The sequence below is a fragment of the Halichoerus grypus genome, chromosome 2 (assembly GCF_964656455.1).
Source record: "Halichoerus grypus chromosome 2, mHalGry1.hap1.1, whole genome shotgun sequence".
Taxonomy (NCBI): Eukaryota; Metazoa; Chordata; class Mammalia; order Carnivora; family Phocidae; genus Halichoerus; species Halichoerus grypus.
This window is the reverse complement of record NC_135713.1, coordinates 196,521,979-196,541,700: the sequence shown is the minus strand read 5'-3', so window position 1 is coordinate 196,541,700 and position 19,722 is coordinate 196,521,979. Positions and strand designations below refer to the sequence as shown.

General features: G+C 50.9%; 1 protein-coding gene across 5 annotated transcripts in view; it reads left to right on the top strand.

Annotated features, from left to right (window-relative positions):
* CACNG5 (calcium voltage-gated channel auxiliary subunit gamma 5) overlaps nt 1–17,740 on the top strand; it is a 39,971-nt gene extending 22,231 nt beyond the window's left edge. Inside the window, exons 2-7 of one of the 5 annotated variants that reach the window (XM_078065960.1) lie at nt 4,361–4,446; nt 8,284–8,502; nt 9,980–10,066; nt 11,809–11,949; nt 14,730–14,875; nt 15,112–17,740. In XM_078065960.1, the coding sequence (XP_077922086.1) occupies nt 8,307–8,502; nt 9,980–10,066; nt 11,809–11,949; nt 14,730–14,875; nt 15,112–15,369 (828 nt within the window). In that variant the 5' untranslated portion in view covers nt 4,361–4,446; nt 8,284–8,306 and the 3' untranslated portion in view covers nt 15,370–17,740. Of the gene's footprint in view, nt 1–4,360; nt 4,447–5,033; nt 5,168–8,262; nt 8,503–9,979; nt 10,067–11,808; nt 11,950–14,729; nt 14,876–15,111 lie in introns of those variants that run through there. The other 4 variants (XM_036106830.2, XM_078065959.1, XM_036106832.2 and 1 more) reach the window with 4 other exon arrangements.
* The last annotated feature ends 1,982 nt before the right edge of the window (nt 17,741–19,722 follow it).

Here is a 19,722-nt window from a genome sequence, read left to right as displayed (position 1 = left end):
AAATTATTTTTTTATTTTGCCTTCGATGTTGAAGGATATTTTTGCTGGGTATGAAATTCTAGGTTGATGATTGCTTTCTTAAAGCACTTTTAAAGTGTCATCATGTTATGTCATGACTTGCATCATTCCTGTTTCTGATGTCTCTCTTGTTTTGTCATAGTCTTGCCTCTTGATGCGTCTTGTAATTTTTTACTGAATGCTACACATTTTAATGGAAAATTGTAGAAGTTCTTAATGGTGTTATCTTCCCCCAAATAGGATTTACTTTTGTTTTTGGCAGTCTGTTAGATTAGAGAAGATTGCCTACGTCCAATCATGAATTTGAGCTGATTTGAAATAGGCTTCAGTCTTGTAGAAGCTGATCTCTTGTTCACCTGCAGTGTAAGACTTCCCAGGTCCTCTGTTTGAAAGATTGGGCTGTTTATCAGACCTGCCCTTCTTGGTGAGGCCTGAACACTGATTATTGACTTTGTAGTATCATGAGTCTGCTGTAAGAGCCTCATAGCCTTTTTCTCAGCCTCTCAGACCCACACTCTGTATGAACTGGCACATGCTTCAAGTGGAAAAGTTGTGCAACATGTTGGGCTTATTTGTGTCAATGCCTTTCCTTTATCTTCAGATCTTGACCTCTAAAATCTTGGTTTCTTTGATTCCTCTACAATGTCTTCAAACAGATATTTTTCATTTTATAAAGCTGTTCTAACTATGTTCACAGGAAGGTTGGTCTAATACAAGCTAGTTCATCATAGCCAGAAATGGAAGTCTAAAATCTCTTTTTAATTTCATTTAATGATTTGTTTTATTTTATTTTTTCATCAACATGAATCTGTTTTAATTGTTGTAGCTAACAGTAAGCATAAATATCTGGTAGGTCCCACTCATCTATCTTTATATTTAAAAGGAATTTTCAGGGGTGCCTGTGTGGCTCAGTCAGTTAAGCGTCTGACTCTTGATTTTGGCTCAGGTCATGATCTCAGGGTTTTGAGATCAAGCCCTGTGTCAGGCTCTGCACGGGGGGCATGGAGCCTCTTAAGGTTCTCTCTCTCGCTCTCTCTCTTTCTCTCTCTCTCCCCACTCCCTCCCTCTCTCCTTCTCTAAACAAACAAACAAAAAGAACAAAAACCTTAAAAGGATTTTTCAGGCTCCTCTCAAATGCTTTTTATTATTCTAACCCCAGATTCATATGTCATTTTTCTAAAGAGAACTCATTGCATTGAATTCATTGATTAATTTAGAGAGTGTTGACATTTTTATGACATTGTCTCCCTACCTAAAAACATGATATATTATTTTATTTATGAGTCTTCTTTTATGTTTATTGATAGTTTGAAGGGTTTCTTTATATAGCACTAGCACATAACTTGTTAAGTTTATTACCCTATAGTTTACCATTTTGTTGCTACATAGACAGCATTATATTTTCCAACTGTATTATAGCTGTAGGTTTTTATATGTTTTTATATGTTATTATGTGTCCACCCATTTATTTCAATGCCTAGAGGTTTCAAGTCTTGAGGTGACACACTTCCTTCTGATGCTGAGCCTCTAATGTACTTGACACTTAAATATTCAATACACATTTGCTAATGTTATATTTATTATCTGTGTCTACAGAAACACCACTGTGCCCACCATGAAGACACCTTTTACATGACCATTCAGAGTACTTTAGCTCCTTGAATGTGAAGAACGTAAAATCTCTCCAATCCAAATGCCTTAGATGATAGGGAGGTAAGAGAGGATAGGAATTTGGCAGAGATAGAAATGAAGGCAATTCTGCAGGCAGCAGTTGCCATGCTAAGAGGGAAATTGGAGAACTGGATGGAGATGAGAAAGTCTGGGACATTTTGCCCCTTTTCAGGGACAGATGTACCCTATTAATTCTTCCTTGTTCACTGCTCTTTGGGTGTCAGGTGGTGGCACTTTCTGACTGCAGCATTGTACAGAGATGGCCTGAGGTGGCCCAGCCTTATTTGATTACACTTGTATAAATCCTCACAACAATTCTTCTGAAGCTTTCCCTGTTTTACAGATGAAGATACTGAGGTTCAGAGTGGTCATGTGACTTGCCCAGGATGTGACATGGGAGAACTGGCATTCCAGCTCAGATTTGCCTGGTCCCAAAGCCCATGTGCCATTCACTCCCCAACATAGCTGTAAAGTCTAGGATTAAACTATGACCCTCAGGCCACTTGGGATTTATGTCATACTTAGGCAGTGAGAAGGAGATGCTAATTAAGTGAATTATAGTTATTTTGGTAACTTCTGCCTTAGAACAAATTACCTCAGAACCCAATGGTATAAAACAACAATACCGGGGTGCCTGGGTGGCTCCGTCGGTTAAGCGTCCAACTCTTGATCTCAGCTCAGATCTTGGTCTCAGGGTTGTTAGTTCAGGCCCCTGAAAAACAAAAGAAAACAAACCAAAAAACAACTACTATATTCTGCTCCTGATTTTGTGCGGCAGGAATCTGGGAAGTGCTCAGCTGGGCTGTTCTTGTTTGGAGTTTGTCCGGCAGATGCAGTCAGACCATTGGCTGGGGCTGCTGTGATCAGAAAGTTCCACCAGGCTGGATGTGTCCAGGGTGGCCCAGTCCCATGGCTGGGAGCTCAGCTGAGGCTGCCAACCAGAACACCTACTTGTGGTCTCCAAGGCAATGGTTCTCCACCAGGGGTGATTTTGCCACCCAGGGGCATTTGTGTCTATTCACAGCAGGGTGCGTGCACTAGCATCTGGTGGATGGAGGCCAGGGATGCTGCTGACCATCCTGCCGTGCACATCCCAGCTCCCCACCACAAGGATGTGTCCATCCCAAAACGTCAATAGGGCCAAGGTTGAGAAACCCTGCTCCAAAGCTTGGTGATCTCGGGCGAGTCGGACTTCTCGCCTGGGCACTGGCTTCCCCCTGCAGGGGCTCCCCAGAGAACCAGGCAGAAACTACATCTCCTCCTGTGACCCAGCCTCAGAAGTCACATGGCATCACGTCCATGGACTGTTGGTCAAAGTCATCACAAACCTGCCTTGACTCAAGGGGAGGAGAGGGGTATGGATCCCACCTCTCAATGGGAGGAGTGTCAAAGAATCTGTGGTCACTTATTAACCACCATAGAATGTACTGGGGAGCAGCACGAGGGGAAGCAGGCAGAGCCACATGCCCACTGAGGGCTGTCCTCTGGTCACCAGCTCATTCTGCTGGGTGTTGGCCAAGCTGACGCCGAGTCACTTAGACCCGCTTACAGAAGCAGCTGCTGTAACTGGCTTGGAAGCCCTGTCAAGAACCCCCAAACCCCAAACCCTTCATCAAGCACTACAGGGTTTTCTCTGGGTTCATGGGAAACTGAGATCAGGATGTCTGCATCGGATTCTCCTTCCACTTCTTTTCTCCTCCCCAGTTGAACCCTGTCCACCCCGCCACACACACTCCCAGTTCTCCAACTGGGCGCTCACTCATGCCTGTAAGCTCACCTATCTCTGAGCACCTAAGCACTTCATTATTGGCTTGGGCAGAGAAATGTGCCATTAGTGATTTAATCTCCACAAGACATTTCTCCCTAATTGCTAGTCACAGATGATAATTAGCGACTGTTAATTCCTGATAATTAACAAGCTAATTCTTAGAGGTAATGGCCCCAGGGCGATCATCTTAAAAGGCTCAAAGCTGCCGTGCTTCTGGGCCCCAAGCTCCAAGGGATGACACTGCATTTTGGCATCTCTAGCCCAGAAATTAACTGGGGCCCTTCCATTTCTGTTTACAAGGGCAGCAATTGGACAATTGATGACTCTAATCTTTAGTTTTCCTCTCTGGATATATGGGTTTGTTTTTTTTTTAAGAAGCTTTGTCGAGCACAGAACACTATAAAGAAAATCAAATACACGTAACCTTAAGACCCAGGAGTATCCACCATCAATATTTTGGTTTATTTCTTCCTAGTCTATGAATTTGTTTCATAGTTGAGGTCCTGGCAAACATGGGGTTTTACCTCCAGCTTTATTCACTTAATATTATAGAGTAAACATCTTGTCTGGTGGTAGCAACTTATAAAAAAAAAGGTCTGCCTCCCCCCTGAGAAGAATCAACTGGATGCTATAGCCGAGGGAGAGGATTCGTGAGAAGGAGAAACAACCATGGAAAAGCCAAGATCTGATTATGTGGGATCTGGGAATTCATTCCCGACCAGAGTGTCTTCAGGGGACCGCTGTCCCTGCCCCACCCACTGAAGATATTGGCTGGAAGAATCTGTGTGCAAGCACACAGCCACACAGGAGAAAGGCTGGGAACTAAGATGTGAACGGTGGTGTTGCTTTCAGAGTGGGCAAGTGCATGAATTTTCCTCCTCTGCCTTACGATTTTCTGTACAGCACAGAGAAAAAAGCACTGGATCAGCATTCAGAAGATTTCCAGTTCACACTCTTGTCCCTCCACAGAACTGGCCGTACGATCTCAGGTAAATCTCTCCTCTGGACCCTGGTTTTCTTAAATGTGCTTTGAGGGAAACGTTAGTCTTCCTGCCCTGAAAGGTGGTTTTGGGAATCAGAAATGCTGGGTTAGAGTTCGCCTCTCAATATGAGAGGATACGCTGGCTGACTCCCCCAAGGAGACCCAGGAGGGTCAGGAGACAACCTTTATGTAACACTAAGCTATTTCCAAAGACAATCTTCCAAAATACTGTGTCCCATGCATTTCTAGATTCCTCAGTGACCTGCTCTGGATGTGCCTCTTCACCCCAAGTTTCTTGAACCTGTTTATTCCTTCAGCAGGGAGATGATGTAGCCATAGCATAAACTTGGGAATTAGACCTAAATTCAAATCAATCACAGGTCACGGGTGTCAGCCACCTGTGACGTCCTGTAGGCTATGGAACATGTCTGAGCCTCAGTTTCCCCATCCATGAAATGGGGGCATATACAACCTACTACTTACGGGGTTGTTGTCAGGTCCCAACGAGGTACTATACACAAAGGGCTTTTCCGTACTCAGCTCATGATATTTATTTGTACATAAATACGATTTCAGAACAGAAGCACAAATACAACTGTGTAATGGGTAAGAGGACCATTTCTCGCTCTGCGTAGCATCCCCCGGATTTGTTACGCACTCTGGAAGGGGACTTTTCCCTTTGCCCAAGCTCACCCCAGGCTTCGCGGGCTGCTCCTGCAGTGTGGTTGGTGGGTCCACTTCAGCCTCTTCCTTTCCCTCCTGCATGTATAGCTTCAGATCCAATCTCCTCTCCCCCCTCACCTCCCCAGATCTCTCAGATCTGAGTCTTTTTTTGTCCCTCTGCCAAGCTTACTGTTAAAATTGGCCGTTCAGCCCTGATCTGTGCGCCCTGCAAGGCGGGGGGGGGGGGGGGGGGCTGGTTACCCCATTGCTGTGTGATGCTAATTCCTTACAAAACACGCTGCATCCATGCTGCGTTTAATTCCCCAGCAAGTTCGTGGAGTGACCTGGTGAGAGCTTGGTATTCTGCACGCGGGGAGGGGGTGGGGGGGTGGCAGCAGCATTCGCAAAGTGGGTACCACGGAAACAGACACCGTTTTGTGGACACAGAAGTTCGGAAAACATCGCAATGAGCGAAACTGCACACGCTTTTCAGGCCTGTAACATTAATGTGCAACGTGATTCTTCGAGACCTAGATGCAGTGCTTCCCATGCTTTTTTCCCATCAGAGTCCTTTTTACTAGAATAGTGCTCCATGGAACCCGCTTTGGAAAACACTCGTAAAGGTGGCATGGGAAAGGTCTCGGGAATGGGGCAGGGTGAAGTTCAAAGGCAGGCACCACCACTTGCTAGCTGAGTGATCTCGGGCAAGTTTCTTAACCTCTCTGATCCTCAGTTTGTTCACCTATAAAGTGGGGACGGTAACAGGGCTGTAAGGATTAAAATAGAGAGTCAAGTGCTTAGCAGAATGCCTAACAGTTGAGAACATTCAATATACTTTGGCTTTTATTGTTATTCTCTTCGAGAAAAAAATGGCCCTCCGAAAGGTTACTGTTTCAACACGACACAGCTAGTTAGTGACCGGGTTGTGTCCTGGCGTCCCACCTCTCCCTTCAAGGCTCTTCGCAGCATACAGAGCTGTTGTTCTCATTGGGGATCGAATCCCTTTTTCTCCTCTCCTTCCCTTCCCCCCCCAACCACCTGTGGGCTTCTAATTCCCTTCCCTCTGGCAGATTCAGGGTTTTGCAAGCCTCAGAAGTGAGGGAAAGTACTGCAAACTGCTATAAAAGTCTTAGTTATCATTCCCTCGTCACTACCCATCCCAGCAGTCCAGGCGGCCACTTCCCTGGGGCTCCTGCAGGCGGCCTGCCCCACCCCCCTTCCCTCCCCCGGGGACCCCGGGGTTCTGCCCGTGATGATGGAGTCACAGAGCAGAGTAGGTGCTTTATTAGATGCGCGTAACCCAGTCGGGAGCCAAGCCGTCCCACCCCTCCTCCCACCCCACTGCGTGCAGAACGACTTGGCTTGTTGGTGGGGCTGGCTGGGGACTTTCTTTTTCCCTCCTTTGTCAAAGCCGGTACGGGAAGGATGGTGCTCTGCGGCCTGGTGGACAGGAGGCCTTTGCCCCCAGGCTCTCACGCACACCCCCAGGAAGCCAGCGTGGGGCTTGCTCCGTAGCTGAGTCAACTCTGCCGCGGTCAGCTGATAGGGCAGGGCCGGCGCTATGGAACTGGGGTCAGTTCATCCCCCTTGTTGCGCAGAGCACCCACTGTTCCTCCCCTTCGCCCACAACAAGCTCAGACTTCACAGACGAATCAAGCCTCCTGACCTGAGCGTGGCTTCTGTCCCTTCTCCGCGGACTCAGCCCAGACGTACCCGAGTCTCGGCTGGGATAGGGCCCTGAGGCGGGTGACCCCACCTCCCCATCATAGGCGCTGGGGCACTTGACTCTTTCCTGACCATTAACATTTCAGAATTCCTGACTTTGTAGGACTGACGGCAAAAGGGCCCGTGAGAGATGCTGACGGCCTGGCAACTTTGCAGGCATATGACTTGCTCTGCCGGCCCCCTCCCCTTCTAGAAATGGCTCTGCCTGCCCCCTACAGCCCCCTAGGTGACCCTCTTCTGGGCTCTCATCATATCCTGGCTTTCCCCATCATAGCACTTACTGCGTTGTAGCGTGGTTTCTTGTTTGCTGGCTCAGAGCCCCTCAGACTTCAGCAGATCCGCAGCTCACCTAGATCTTGTTAAAATACAGATTCTGGTTTAGAAACTTGGAAGGTCCCGGGATTCTGCCTTTCCGACAAGCTCTGGGGTGAGGCCGATGCTGCTGGTCCATGGATCACACTCTGAGGAGCAAAGATCAATCGTTCTCCACTTGGGCCGCACGTTGGAATCGCCGAGAGCACCTGCAGGATACCCCTGCCCCCGTAGGAGGCCAGCTGCCCCAGAATCCCTCAGAGGGACACCCAGGCTGGAGGGATTTTTAGATGCTCCCTGGATGTTTCTAGATTGCGGCCAGTGTCCAGAAGCCCTGAGCTGGGCTGTGGGCTCTGTAGAGGCTGGCCTCTGTCTGCCCTACTGTCAGTCTTTCCCTGCGCGAGCCCACACCTGGTCGTGGCAAGTATCAGTAGGGGGCTCACGGCTCCCCTTGCATAGACTCTCGGCCTCTGGCTGGTTCAGAGCTGGCTCCCGCCAATACCACCTGCCGAGCCCGCAAGGTCAGATGGTTTTAGAGGCCCATTGGGTTTGGACTGTGGTGTGGCTTCTTGACTTGGGCTGACCCAGAACTACAACTCATTAGAGTCCGTGAGGAAGACACCTTCCCAAGAGGCCTTCTCTGCCCCTCTGCCTTTTCTTGAGGCCACTGCTGCTTCCCCCTCTGCATCCTGCTCAGAGTCCTTCTTAACACAGAGAAGTCCACCCCCACAGAGTTCATGCCTCCGTGGGAGATCTCAAGCTGCATTTTAATTGTGTTGGTGGTACCTTTGTTCTTCTAATGGGAACTCTTCGAGGGCAAGGAGAGTGTGCTGTTCATCTTGTCTTCCATGTGGGCACAGTGGGTTGCTGCAGATGAATGAATGAATGGTGTTATCCAGCAAGGGGGGCTCCCAGAGAGGAAAGGGGGACCCTTGTAGTAGCCTGTCCAGAAGGCTGTGAATTCCTCAGGGGGAGAGGAAGCACCCCCATAGTGGCCTGGCATCCAGGAGCTGGCCTATGGGCCTTTCTGCATCCGGTTAGCCAAGTGGGGTTGACTTGACTTACCTCCTCCGGGCCCTGCATCTTGGCCTCCTCAGAGGCTTACCCTCTCTCCTGCCTCCAGAGCCCACTTCCTTGGCCGCAGGCTGCCCAGCAACCTCTGGGAAGATGAGTGGCTGCGGGAGGAAGGCCCTGACCCTGCTGAGCAGCGTCTTTGCTGTCTGTGGCCTGGGTCTCCTGGGCATCGCGGTCAGCACCGACTACTGGCTCTACCTGGAGGAGGGCGTGGTCCTGCCCCAGAACCAGAGCATGGAGATCAAGATGTCCCTGCACTCGGGCCTGTGGCGTGTCTGCTTCCTCGCAGGTAAGGGCACCCCAGGTGGGGACAGCCGTCTCCCAGAGACAGGAGCAGCCCTTGCCCCGCCGCCCCGGAAAACCTGCCCGAGAGCCCCCATTGGGAAGAGATGCCCCCACTGGGAGGGGGCAGTTCACCAGAGATGGCCCTCGTGAATTCTGGGTGGGGCTCCCTGCAGCAACCAGGGCCCATTCCAAACGTAAACCCTGAGTCACAGTGTCCAGGAGCAGGTCCTGTCATCCCTGGGACCTGTGTCCCTCCAACCTGAGAGATGAATGTAGCCACACCTTCCCCACACTTCCCCGTACTCTGCCTCCCAAGCTGAATGAGGCTGGCCTCCCACGGGTCTGGAACCGCCCTTGTGTGCCTTAGCCCGTGGAATTATTGATCTCAGTGCCTCCCCACAATACTCCAAGGCAGGACTTATTATTTCCACTTTACAAATAAGCAAATGAAGACCCAGGGAGGCAAAGTAAGTCTCCTTGACTCAACATTACAGGTCCACTCGTTTACAGAATGGGAAAGACTTGGCAGTTTTCCCTGTTCCAATTCCGTGAAATGGGAAAGAGAAAACCCAGGTGTACGTCCTTCCAAATTTGCAAGATGGTGCAGGCTTTGATCCCACCTATCTGGGCCTCCCTCCAGTTCTCGAGGACTTCTCTGGAACCCTTGAGCTGCTATTCCAAGCACTTTGTCTTTATCCCTTTATCATGGCCCAGAACCAACCTGCACAAGAAGAGCATCTCCATGCTCTGTGAGACTGGTCGCAAGCCTGAGCTGGCTGGAATCCCCACAGGGTGATCACTGAGCCTTTCTAGAAGGGCCCCTGGCATTTTACATGTACACAGGACAGAGGGAGCATGTGGTTCTCCCAGCTTTATAGTAGGGCTTTGGAAAATGAGGGTGGTGATTGGCGCCCAGCAGCATCCAGCATGGAGGACACCTCAAGGCCTGGCCTCCTGGTGACTTTGGAAATGGCATCTGACACTGACCTCACCTCCCACTTTCCAAAACTATGTGGCATCAGTCTCTACTTAAATCTGAAGGAGAATTTGAAGTCACTAGGGTCTGGCTTCCAAAATGATTGAGAAGGCTTTGGGGGTTCTGTTCCATGACATCCCTGCTGGGGAATCTAAGCCAGCCATGTGCCATCATCAGCTGAGTCTGCCCCAAAGCAACAAGATGGCCACCGGATGTGTCACTCAACCTCAAGTTTGTAGTGCGGACTTCTTTTCATGTGACTCTTGGTGCTTGGGTCCACATTCACAGTGCTGCTTCTCCAGGAAAGATGTGATGTCAGGAGGCACCCCCACCCCTACTGCGGGTCACTAGCCAGGGATGGGACCCCCGAGATTTAGATCCAGCCCAGGCGCAAACACAGTGGGCCAAAGATCCCAGAAGCATTTGGGGATATCATTTGAATGTATGAACTTCACATCCATGTTCAAGAATAACCTGGAAATGCAAATGATTCTTGTCTTCACAGGTGAGGAGCGGGGACGCTGCTTCACCATAGAGTATGTGATGCCCATGAACACTCAGTTGACATCAGAGTCCACAGTCAATGTTCTAAGTAGGTGCCTCAGACTTTCTGACCTGGGTCACTGGCTAGACAGAGCAGAGCAGGGCAGGGGGAAGAGGCAGGGTGACCAGCTTGCTTCTCAAGCACTAATGCCCTTCGAATCAGCTGGTGGGGTTGGCCTCAGCTCACCAGAGCTTTCTCTGCCGATTATTCTTCCAGTGGTGATGACAGCTTGCTGGAGTCTTCCAAGTCTTGTGGCCCAGGCAAGGGAGAGGGCATTCTGCCTCGTGTCTTAGTCTGTGTGGGGCTGCCGTAGCAAAATACCACAGACCAGGTAGTTTCTGACCCATAGAAATTTATTTCTCTCAGTCATGGAGGCTGGAAGTCCAAGATCAAGGGGCCGGCAGGATCACATTGTGGTGAGGGCCCTCTCCCGGCTCATAGCTGGTGCCTTATTGCTGTGTTCTCACACAGAGGAAGGGGCGAGGGAGCTCCGTGGGGGTCTCTTTTATAAAGGCATCGATCCCACTCACGAGGGCTCCACCCTACGCATCCAAACCACGCACTCAGGGAACTGATGCAAACTCTCTGGCCCCCAAGAAGATTGACTTCATGGCCTTTGCCTTACCAGGGTCGATTTTGACCCCAGTGTGGGCTTGCAATACAGTTCTGATACAATCACCCCTTAGCCTTAGGCTAAGGACTCAGTCCCCCAACCAGACTTCCCTCATTTCCCACACCAGCTGGAAGTTCAGAAGACCCCCAAGGCCACCGGCATTTCTGACCAGCTCGCTACAAGTCAGAGGTTCCTGTGACTCCCTCAGGTTCAAAACATTGCTAGAGCAAGTCATAGAACTCAGGAAAGCACTATACTTCCTATCACAGTTTTATTATAAAGGGTTCAGATCAAGACCAGCCAGATGAGGAGGCACATAGGGCCAGATCTGGGAGGGCACTGAATGCCGAGCCTCTATGTCTTCTCCCCATGGAATCAAGATGCCTCACCATCTTGACACGTGGATGTGTTCACTAACCAGGAAACCCAACCAGGCTTTGGTGCCGAGTATTTATTGGGTTTCATTACGGAGGCGTGTTTGAGTGAGCTGTCCACCACGTGACTGAACACAGTCTCCAGACCCCTCCCCCCTTCCCAGAGTCAGGCCTGGATCACGTGGCTCAAAACCCCAACCATCTAATCACATGGTTGGTCTTTCCAGCCCTGTCCTGAGTCAGCTGATTGGAAGAATCTCAGGGGTAGTCGAGGGGCCCACCATGAATATCAAGGACACTCTTCTCACTTGGGAAATTCCAGGGATTTGGAGGTTCTCACTTGGGAACCAAGGGCAAAGACAAGATACATTCATTAGGCAGACCATCCCCCAAGTAATTATAAGTTGAAGACAACAGAGGCCAGGAACTGTCTATAGCACCCCTCAGAGATAGATGCCTGTGCCCGTGGAGAGGGTGCATGACCCCAGGAGAGGAAGTGAGGTGAGTGACAAGGCCCTTCCATGGCTGCCATACTGGCTGCCCAGGAGGGAGCAGTTTGTGCTGGAAGAGAAGACAGAAGCATGTTGGCAGTGTCAGCCCTCCCAGCCCTGCCTCAGAGACGCAAGCCCTGCCAGCACTGGGAGATCCCTGGGCCACCCAAGGAGGGGATGGAGCCCAGAGAACTCATGCAGGCCAGGGGGCTTTGGGCACCAGCTGGCAGACACTTCCAGGAACACCTGGGAGGGGAGGTAAGTAGGTAAGGCCACGGGAGGCTGACGGTGTCCTCTTGTCCCCTCAATTAGAAATGATTCGCTCGGCCACACCGTTCCCCCTGGTCAGCCTCTTCTTCATGTTCATTGGGTTTATCCTGAGCAACATCGGACACATCCGTCCCCACAGGACAATACTCGCCTTTGTCTCTGGCATCTTTTTTATTCTCTCAGGTAAGTTGTACTGTTTTCTTTCACACACTCTCGACTCTCGACATTTGACTCCTCCACGGCTCTGCTCTGGGAAGTGTGGTCACAGCTGTGGGTCAGCCCCTGGCATGGGAGCAGCTGAGTCTGTGCCCCAGGTAGAACCGAGTTGGAGTGAGGGAGGCCTCTGATGACCTCGAGCCCATCCATGACCCCCAGAGGAGGAAAGACCTGATAGGCTCACCTGGGGGAGAGCTGGGATTAGAACCCGGGGCTCTCTCCTCCCTCCCCATTGTCACCACCTCTGACTTCTTGGTTCTACCAATAATGAGCATTCTTATTTTTGAAGGGGCTATTTCTTCCTGATTTTGCATGAAAGGTAAGTACAATCTACCTTTGGAATCATGGCCCCTTCACTCCCAGCCCTCAGCTATCGTCAGGAGACTCCTATTGTCCCCTTGACTTTCCAGTCACACCCATACCCAGGTCCCTTAAACATGAATCTGTCTTCCTGGAGAGACACCAGGTTGAATTTCATTCATTCATTCATTCCTTCATGAATTATATCTACCAGGCCTTATTCTGGTGCTGGCATCACTGCCCACAAAAACGTCAGCAGCATGGGAGATATAAACAAGTAGATTTACTAATATGAACATAGCAGGACAAGCAAGGACTCCTATGGGGGCCAAGAGCAGTGATTGAAATTCAGACCAGGGGTTGGTCAGATAAGACTACCAGAAGGGGAGCTGAAGGATGAGTAGGAATTAGGTAAAGGAGTAAGGTTGAGAGTGGGGATGAAAAGGGAGCCTGGAGGAAAGAGAGAGGATAAAGCATTGGGGAGTTCATTGCGCTTTATGGCAGGAGTGTAAAGTGGAATGTGGCAGGAGGGGAGACGGGAAAGCATCTGAGGATTTGGGACATTGTGAGAAACCTCAGAAGGATTTTGCGCTAAGGGATGACGATATGATCATATTTGGGGATTTTTAAATGACCACTCTGGGGAATGGAGGGAAGGATGGAAGCAAGACAGGGGCAGAGAGAGCAGGTGAGGGGCTATTTCAGTAGCACAGGAGAGAGGTGATGGTGGCCCACACAAAGGGGATGATAGGAGAGAAGAGAGAAATGAGAGGATTCAGGTGACATTGGGAGATAAACTCAACAGGACAAGGACTAGGCTTTAAGGAAAGAGTCAAGGATGGTACCAAATTCTTGTTTAGGCAGTGGGTGAATGACGCATCCATGGTTGATCTAGAGACCACAGGAGAAGAAGCAAATTTGGGCCAAGTTCATGAGTTTAGTGTGGGAAATGCTGAGTTTGAGGTGTCCATGTAACATCTGGGAGGAGGTGTCCCAAAGACTGCTAAAGGTCAGAGGCTTGTGGAGGGGGCCTGGACCCAAAATAGAGATTAAGAGCTAACCTCTTAGGGAGTAGGAGAGGGAACCATGGGTAGAGATGAGGTTACTCACAGGGAGTGCACAGAGTGAGAAGGCAAGAGAATGTGGGAAATAAAGATAGGTTCTTTCTCCCCTTTAAGGTGACCTATACATTTTCAGGAGGACCTTTGCTTTTAGAGATAATACTTCAGACAGAAGAGTGACCCTCAGAGCATGTATTTTAGGTGCCCTGGAGCCCTGGACACATTGACAAGGGAGGGCCTAGGGAGGAGATGCTCAGATGGAAGATGGGTAGGTGGATGGCTTGGATAATGGATGGAAGGAAGGAAGGAAGGAAGAAGGAAGGAAGGAAGGAAGGAAGGAAGGAAGGAAGGAAGGAAGGAAGGAAGAAGGAAGGAAGGGACAAAGGGGAGAGGAGGGCAGTAAGAATAGCTCTTGGGCACCAGGTATTCTGATTGCCACCTGATTCCCAAGCCAGTTTAGGTTCCTTTTCTCAACATTTTCTTATCAGAATGAATGGGGCCACGCGAAGTTGTTTTAATGATAACAACAGAGAAGGTTCCCTTGGGCCAGCAATGATGGCAGCATGAATTAAGTGCCAAGGAAGGCTCGAATCACACCTCTTTTCCTCTAATGTTCCTCCTTCAAGATGCCCTAGTTTAATCATGTGAGTGGAATTAACCCTGAACAGCTCAAAACAGAGTAATTAATTATGTCCTAATTCAATGACAGTAACTAACCAAGGGACCGGTGCCTGAGGCAGTCACTTGCACAAGAGAGCAGGAGTTTGGGCCCCAATGGCCTCTTGAGTTATCGCTTTCCAGAATCTGGACAAACTCACTTTACCCCTCCTGCCTCAGGATTTCAGTATGCCTCCCCCATGGTCAGTGGCGCTGTGAAGACCGTGGGCCACTTAGTCTCCACAAGGATGTTAAGGAGATAGGGATCGGAGGTCCTGGCTGCCTCTGCCAAGGGAGCCTCTCTTATTCTTCAGTTTACCGAAGGCCACTTGCTAGCTCAGTGGTTCGCACCCTTAGTTGACCTTAGCATCAGCTGGGGAGCTTTTAAGACAACCCAGTGCCAGGGCCCCCGCCCAGGCCAAGTGACCCAGAAAGTCTGGGGACAGGGCTCAGGCAAGTACGTCTGACAGGTGACCCTCATGGGTGGGCAGGTGGGGTGACAGCCACGGGGCTTCCGTGGCTCAGAAGGTGGCTGGACAGGGAGCTTTCTTCCCTGCAACTATCTGCTTCCTAGAAGGTAATGGTCTGAACAAGGTCTTTAGGAGGAAAGCTCCTGCTCTCCTTCAAGCCCCAAATGAGGCTTTCTTCCTGAACCCCAAGGGGAGGTGGGTGCTCCATCAGCAAAGGCCCTGGGGCCTCTTCACCAAGCGGCCCCTTGCCTTGACGCAGGCCTCTCTCTGGTGGTGGGCCTCGTGCTCTACATCTCTGGCATCAATGATGAGATGCTCAACAGGACCAAGGACGCCGAGACCTATTTCAACTACAAGTACGGGTGGTCCTTCGCCTTCGCTGCCATCTCGTTCCTTTTGACGGAGGTAAACCTCCCCCGACAGGCAGGGGGCCCCAGCCCCACCCTCTCTGCTGCCCTTCTTCCTCCCCAGAACGTGTCACTCTCCCACCTTCCCCGGGCCCGCTTGTCCGGGACATCCCCGCTCTGTCCCGGGGCTTCAGCTGCTCCGGTGGCCGCGTCCTGTGCAGACCCCGGCCCCCAGCCGGGGAGCAAGAGCAGGGCCCCAGCAGTGAGCGCCCCTCTGCTTCCTCCTCCCTGTAGAGCGCGGGGGTGATGTCCGTGTACCTGTTCATGAAGCGGTACACCGCCGAGGACTTGTACAGGCCCCACCCCGGCTTCTACCGGCCTCGCCTGAGCAACTGCTCGGATTACTCAGGCCAGTTCCTACACCCGGACGCCTGGGTCCGGGGCCGCAGCCCCTCCGACATCTCCAGTGACGCCTCCCTGCAGATGAACAGCAACTACCCAGCCTTGCTCAAGTGCCCCGACTATGACCAGATGTCATCTTCCCCCTGCTGAGCCTCGCCACCTTCCTCCCTGGACTGTGGACAGCCAGATAGCCCTTCCCGTGCTCCCCTGATGGCCTGTGAGCCCCAGGCCCTTGGTTGCCAGGCCCAGGCTGTCCTCGCGCTTCGCTGTTGTCACTTGACCCATGTTGTCTCCACAGCTTCCCCCAGAGTAGCTCTAACTGCCCCAGGGTGGGTGTCGGGGAGTCTGGAGCCAGCGGGCAAGCTGATTGGCTGAGAGCATGGGTGTGGCCCCGCCTCTTGAGTGCCAATCACTGGCTGCTCCAGCTGTGTATTTGTCCCTACACACCCAACTTCATGGCCCCAGGCCGAGTTCCTTACACAGACCCAACTGGACTTGTGTGCCTACCAACTAGCCTGGCCCTCCTGCTCATGATCTGGGCCATCAGGCCAAAAAGGTGACTCTCCTATGGAGGTCTGGCTGGTTCAGCATTGCCAAGCAGTGTTCCTTGTGAAATCCTTTATCCTTGTTGGTTGCCCACACCAGTCCGTAGAGCACACCTTCCTGGGCTCTCCCCTCCCCTCTGCCCCATAAGCTGTGAATCTTCCCTCCTCTCCTCCCACCAGGACTCAGCTGCCCTGGCCTTGGTCCCTAAGGGGTCCAGAGTGGGTCTGAGACCACACTGATGAAGTCACAAAGAGGTGTTAATGGCTGATGATGTCTTAATATGTATGGCCCCTATAACATATTCAACAGGGGTCTTTAATGCCTTAACCCAAGAAGTGACTCTCACAAGGAGAATTTCAGATTTTGGCTGGTCCGAGTTAGTATTATCAGGCACTGTTTCAGGCCCAGGGGATACTATCCCTGCTCACATGGGCAGTATTTCCTGTCCAAGGCCCTAAAATCTAACCATGTAGATACACGTCTATACCACCTAAGTAGAAGGCAGCTTTCAAAGAGGCTGCCTGGGATTTGGAGCTGGATTTGCCAACACTTGGTGCATTTTGAGTCAAAACAAGCCAGCCTTAGAATAATCTGGATGCCCGTAAATATATGGGGGTTGTCATTTAATCCTAATACAGGGCAGTATCTGCTTCCTGGACTGGGGACATATGTAGGCAGCCAGATGCTTCCAGAAGATGAGGCAGGGTGATGCCCATTTTCCTAGTAGCAAACCTGAGCTGGGAGGTACCAAGCACCTTCCATGAAGTCCACAGGATCGGTGGAAGGGCCACTGCAGGACGTGACCCCCCCCCAGTTCTCCAGGCAAGCTCTCAGTGTATGCATTTCCGGTTATGAGATTGTGAGCAGCAAAACAAGGCCGGGCTCTCCGCTGTGTGTTTTTGCCACGCCAGCTTTTCTCTCTTGCTCTCGCTCTCTAAGATAGCGTTAGGTTCCAGGGTCCCAGAGCCACCGCGGGCAACACTTGGGCTCTGGAAAGCTCTACAGAAGACCACACATCCACGTGTATGGACTTGGACGAGACAGTCTCCTAGTTTTCTAGAGCTGCCATAACAAAATGCTCCAACAAGAGACATTTCTTTCCTCACGGTTCCGGAGACCAGAAGTCAGAGATCAAGATGGCCGCCGATTGGCTTTCTTCCAAGGCCTCTCCTTGGCTTGCAGATGGCTTGTCCTCACACGGTCTTTTCCGTGCTTGTGTGCATGCCCTGGGGTCCACGTTCCCTCTCACCAGGAAACCAGTCAGAGCAGATTAGAGCCCATTCTCAGAGCCTCATTCATCCCCTGTTTAAAGGCCCTGTCACATTCTGAGATTCTGCAAGTGAGGGCCTCAACACAAGACTTTGGGAGGGAGGTGCACGCAGTTCAGCAGGTACAGTGGGTCACTTCCTAGCTGGGTTATTCCACGTGCTTCACAGCACAGTAGAGGGGAAGATGAGAGACGCCGATTGTGGTCCCAGTTTAGCCATCACCTGAAAGCATGGATCCTTGGGCAACCCCATCTGCTCTGAGGCGCTTGGCCCAAATTATCCCCAAGCCACTCCCTCCCACACACCCGCCTCCAACTCTAGTGATTCAGCCTTGTGTAGAAAGCTCCAGGTTGCCATCAAATGTGACTTTTCAATCCTTGCCTCGAAACTGATAGCGACCGTAAACCCAACCCAACGTCCCGGGCCATTGGCACCTTAAAACGACTGCTGTACTCTGGTTACTGTTCACAGAATAAAACAGAAACCACGTTCTCCTCCACAGCAAAGGAATCGGTTAGTGTACGTGCAGACTCACTAGGCGGCATTTCCAAACTGGACGGTTGTTTAGATGTGCTTTTCTCCTGTTTTGGTCAATGTAATTACCCTCCCAAAATGCACTTTTCTGTCCCTTAAGCTACCTTTCTCTGTCACTATGCCAGGCTTGTGTGTGTGTACAAGGAAAAAATAGAACCCACTCCTAAACACGAGCTGATTGTTGACTGTGACATCATTAGGATGAGCCTCTATTGGCCTGGAGGCTGGGCTGCTAAGTCAAGCACCTCGTGCCTTGGGAAGGTGCAGTTTATGCTTATCTTAAGTCATTATCTTCCCTCATGAGAGACAGGGGATAGATCAATCATTGCACAGCTGTTACAGTTCCCTTTCGTCTATCCATTAATCTCAGAACTGGGGGCCTATTTGCAGCCTCTCTCCACAATCAAACGTTTTAATCAAATATTAAAGTGCATAAACTCAGAAAATATAATTAGGGTCCTTTCCCAATGCACTTGCTGATCCTTCGTTTCTTCAAGCACTTGAAGAAAACACCTTGAGATTTTTTTTTTCTCACCTTCAAAAACTTGGAGAGGGAGGGTAATAAACTGAAATCTGATAAATTCTGGACTAGAAAAGCACTCAGGGTTACCAGTGGTTGGACAAGAATAATTCCGAAACTGCTGGTTCCCTCCCACGTGGAACTCACCAGCCTCCTCCTTGCCCCAGGGGGGACTCAATGACACCCCCTGCCCCACCAGATGGCCTTCAAAGGTCTGTTTTCAGGGCTGTGGACTGAGTTGATGGGGGCATTGGGGACAAATCCATAAGAGCCACCAGCTTCTCAGTGATGGGTCAGGGGAGCCCCTCCTTAACGTTTGGGTAATTCTCCTTTCTCCTGAATAAAAGTGGTGTATTAGGGTTCTCCAGAGATATACAATGGGATGTACATAGGGAGATTTATTTCAAAGAATTGGCTCCCATGGTGGTGGAGGCTTAGCAAATCCAAAATCAGATGGAGGAGACCAGCAGGCTGCAGACTCAAGGGAAAGTTGCAGTTTGAGTCTGAAGGCCCGCCTGCTGGTGTATTTCCTTCTTGCTCGGGGTAGGTCAGTCTTTGTTCTATTTAGGCCTTCAACCGATTGGACGAGGCCCAGCACGTTATAAAGAGTAATCTGCATTACTCAGAGTCCACTGATTTAAATGTCAATCTCATCCAAAGCACACCTTCACAGAAACTGCCAGAATAATATGTGGGCACCATGGCCCAGCCAAGCTGACACAGTAAATTAATCACAAGTGGATGAAGGGCAGAGGAGAGCGGGAGAAATGGCATTCCATCTTAAGAATTGCAGGGTAGGTTGGGGGGGTGGGGGGAGTCAGCCCAGCCAGGCCCAGCCGTGCACAGCCAGGCCCCGGGCTCTGTTCCTTTGCAGGCTGCCCCTCCAACTGAGCCCATCTTCCTGATGAGTGCATGGAGTTTGTTTGTGCTCCCCCCAGTCTTGACTGGTATCCCACACTCAGGGAATACATGCTCACATGCGAATACAACCCATGAGAGGTTTATTAACCTCTGGAACACAAACGCTCCACTTGGTGAGTGGGTACAGGTAAAAGACTGGATTCCACTGAATGTGCCAGACATGCCAGGACCCAGCGTGCACTGCAAGTGTGAGCTCGGCCCTGACAGCAAGGCTCGGTGGCTGCCATGTACAGAGCAGACACTTCCCACAGGGGTGGAGGGTGGTGAGCCAGAGCTGGGCCATAGCCCCTCAGGACCCAGGACGGGCACTGGGGGCCTCGGGCCCTTCCTCTTGGCAGAACTATGGTCTCTGGATTCCCACCTACAACTGCACTGGGATCCTAGACCTCTGTTCTGTGACCTTGGACAGGTCACACTCTCCCAGGACCTGCCTCGGCTTTCTCGTGTATACTAAAGCCTAATCTCCCCGTCCACTTCTGAGCCAAAGTTTTCTGCCTGGGGAGACTGTCCTTGAGTATTTGCACACAGTGAGCCCCTCTGCTCTGCTGGTCCCAGGGAGGCAGTGGGCCTGAGTTCCCTGCCGGGCACTGCTCCTCCTTCTGTGGGTGGTCAGCAGCCTCGGGACCTACTTTTTTCATTCATATAATGATGGGGTTGGATGAAATCATCTTCAGGCTCTGTCTCCAGCTCAAAAGATTCTAAGTTTTATAGGCA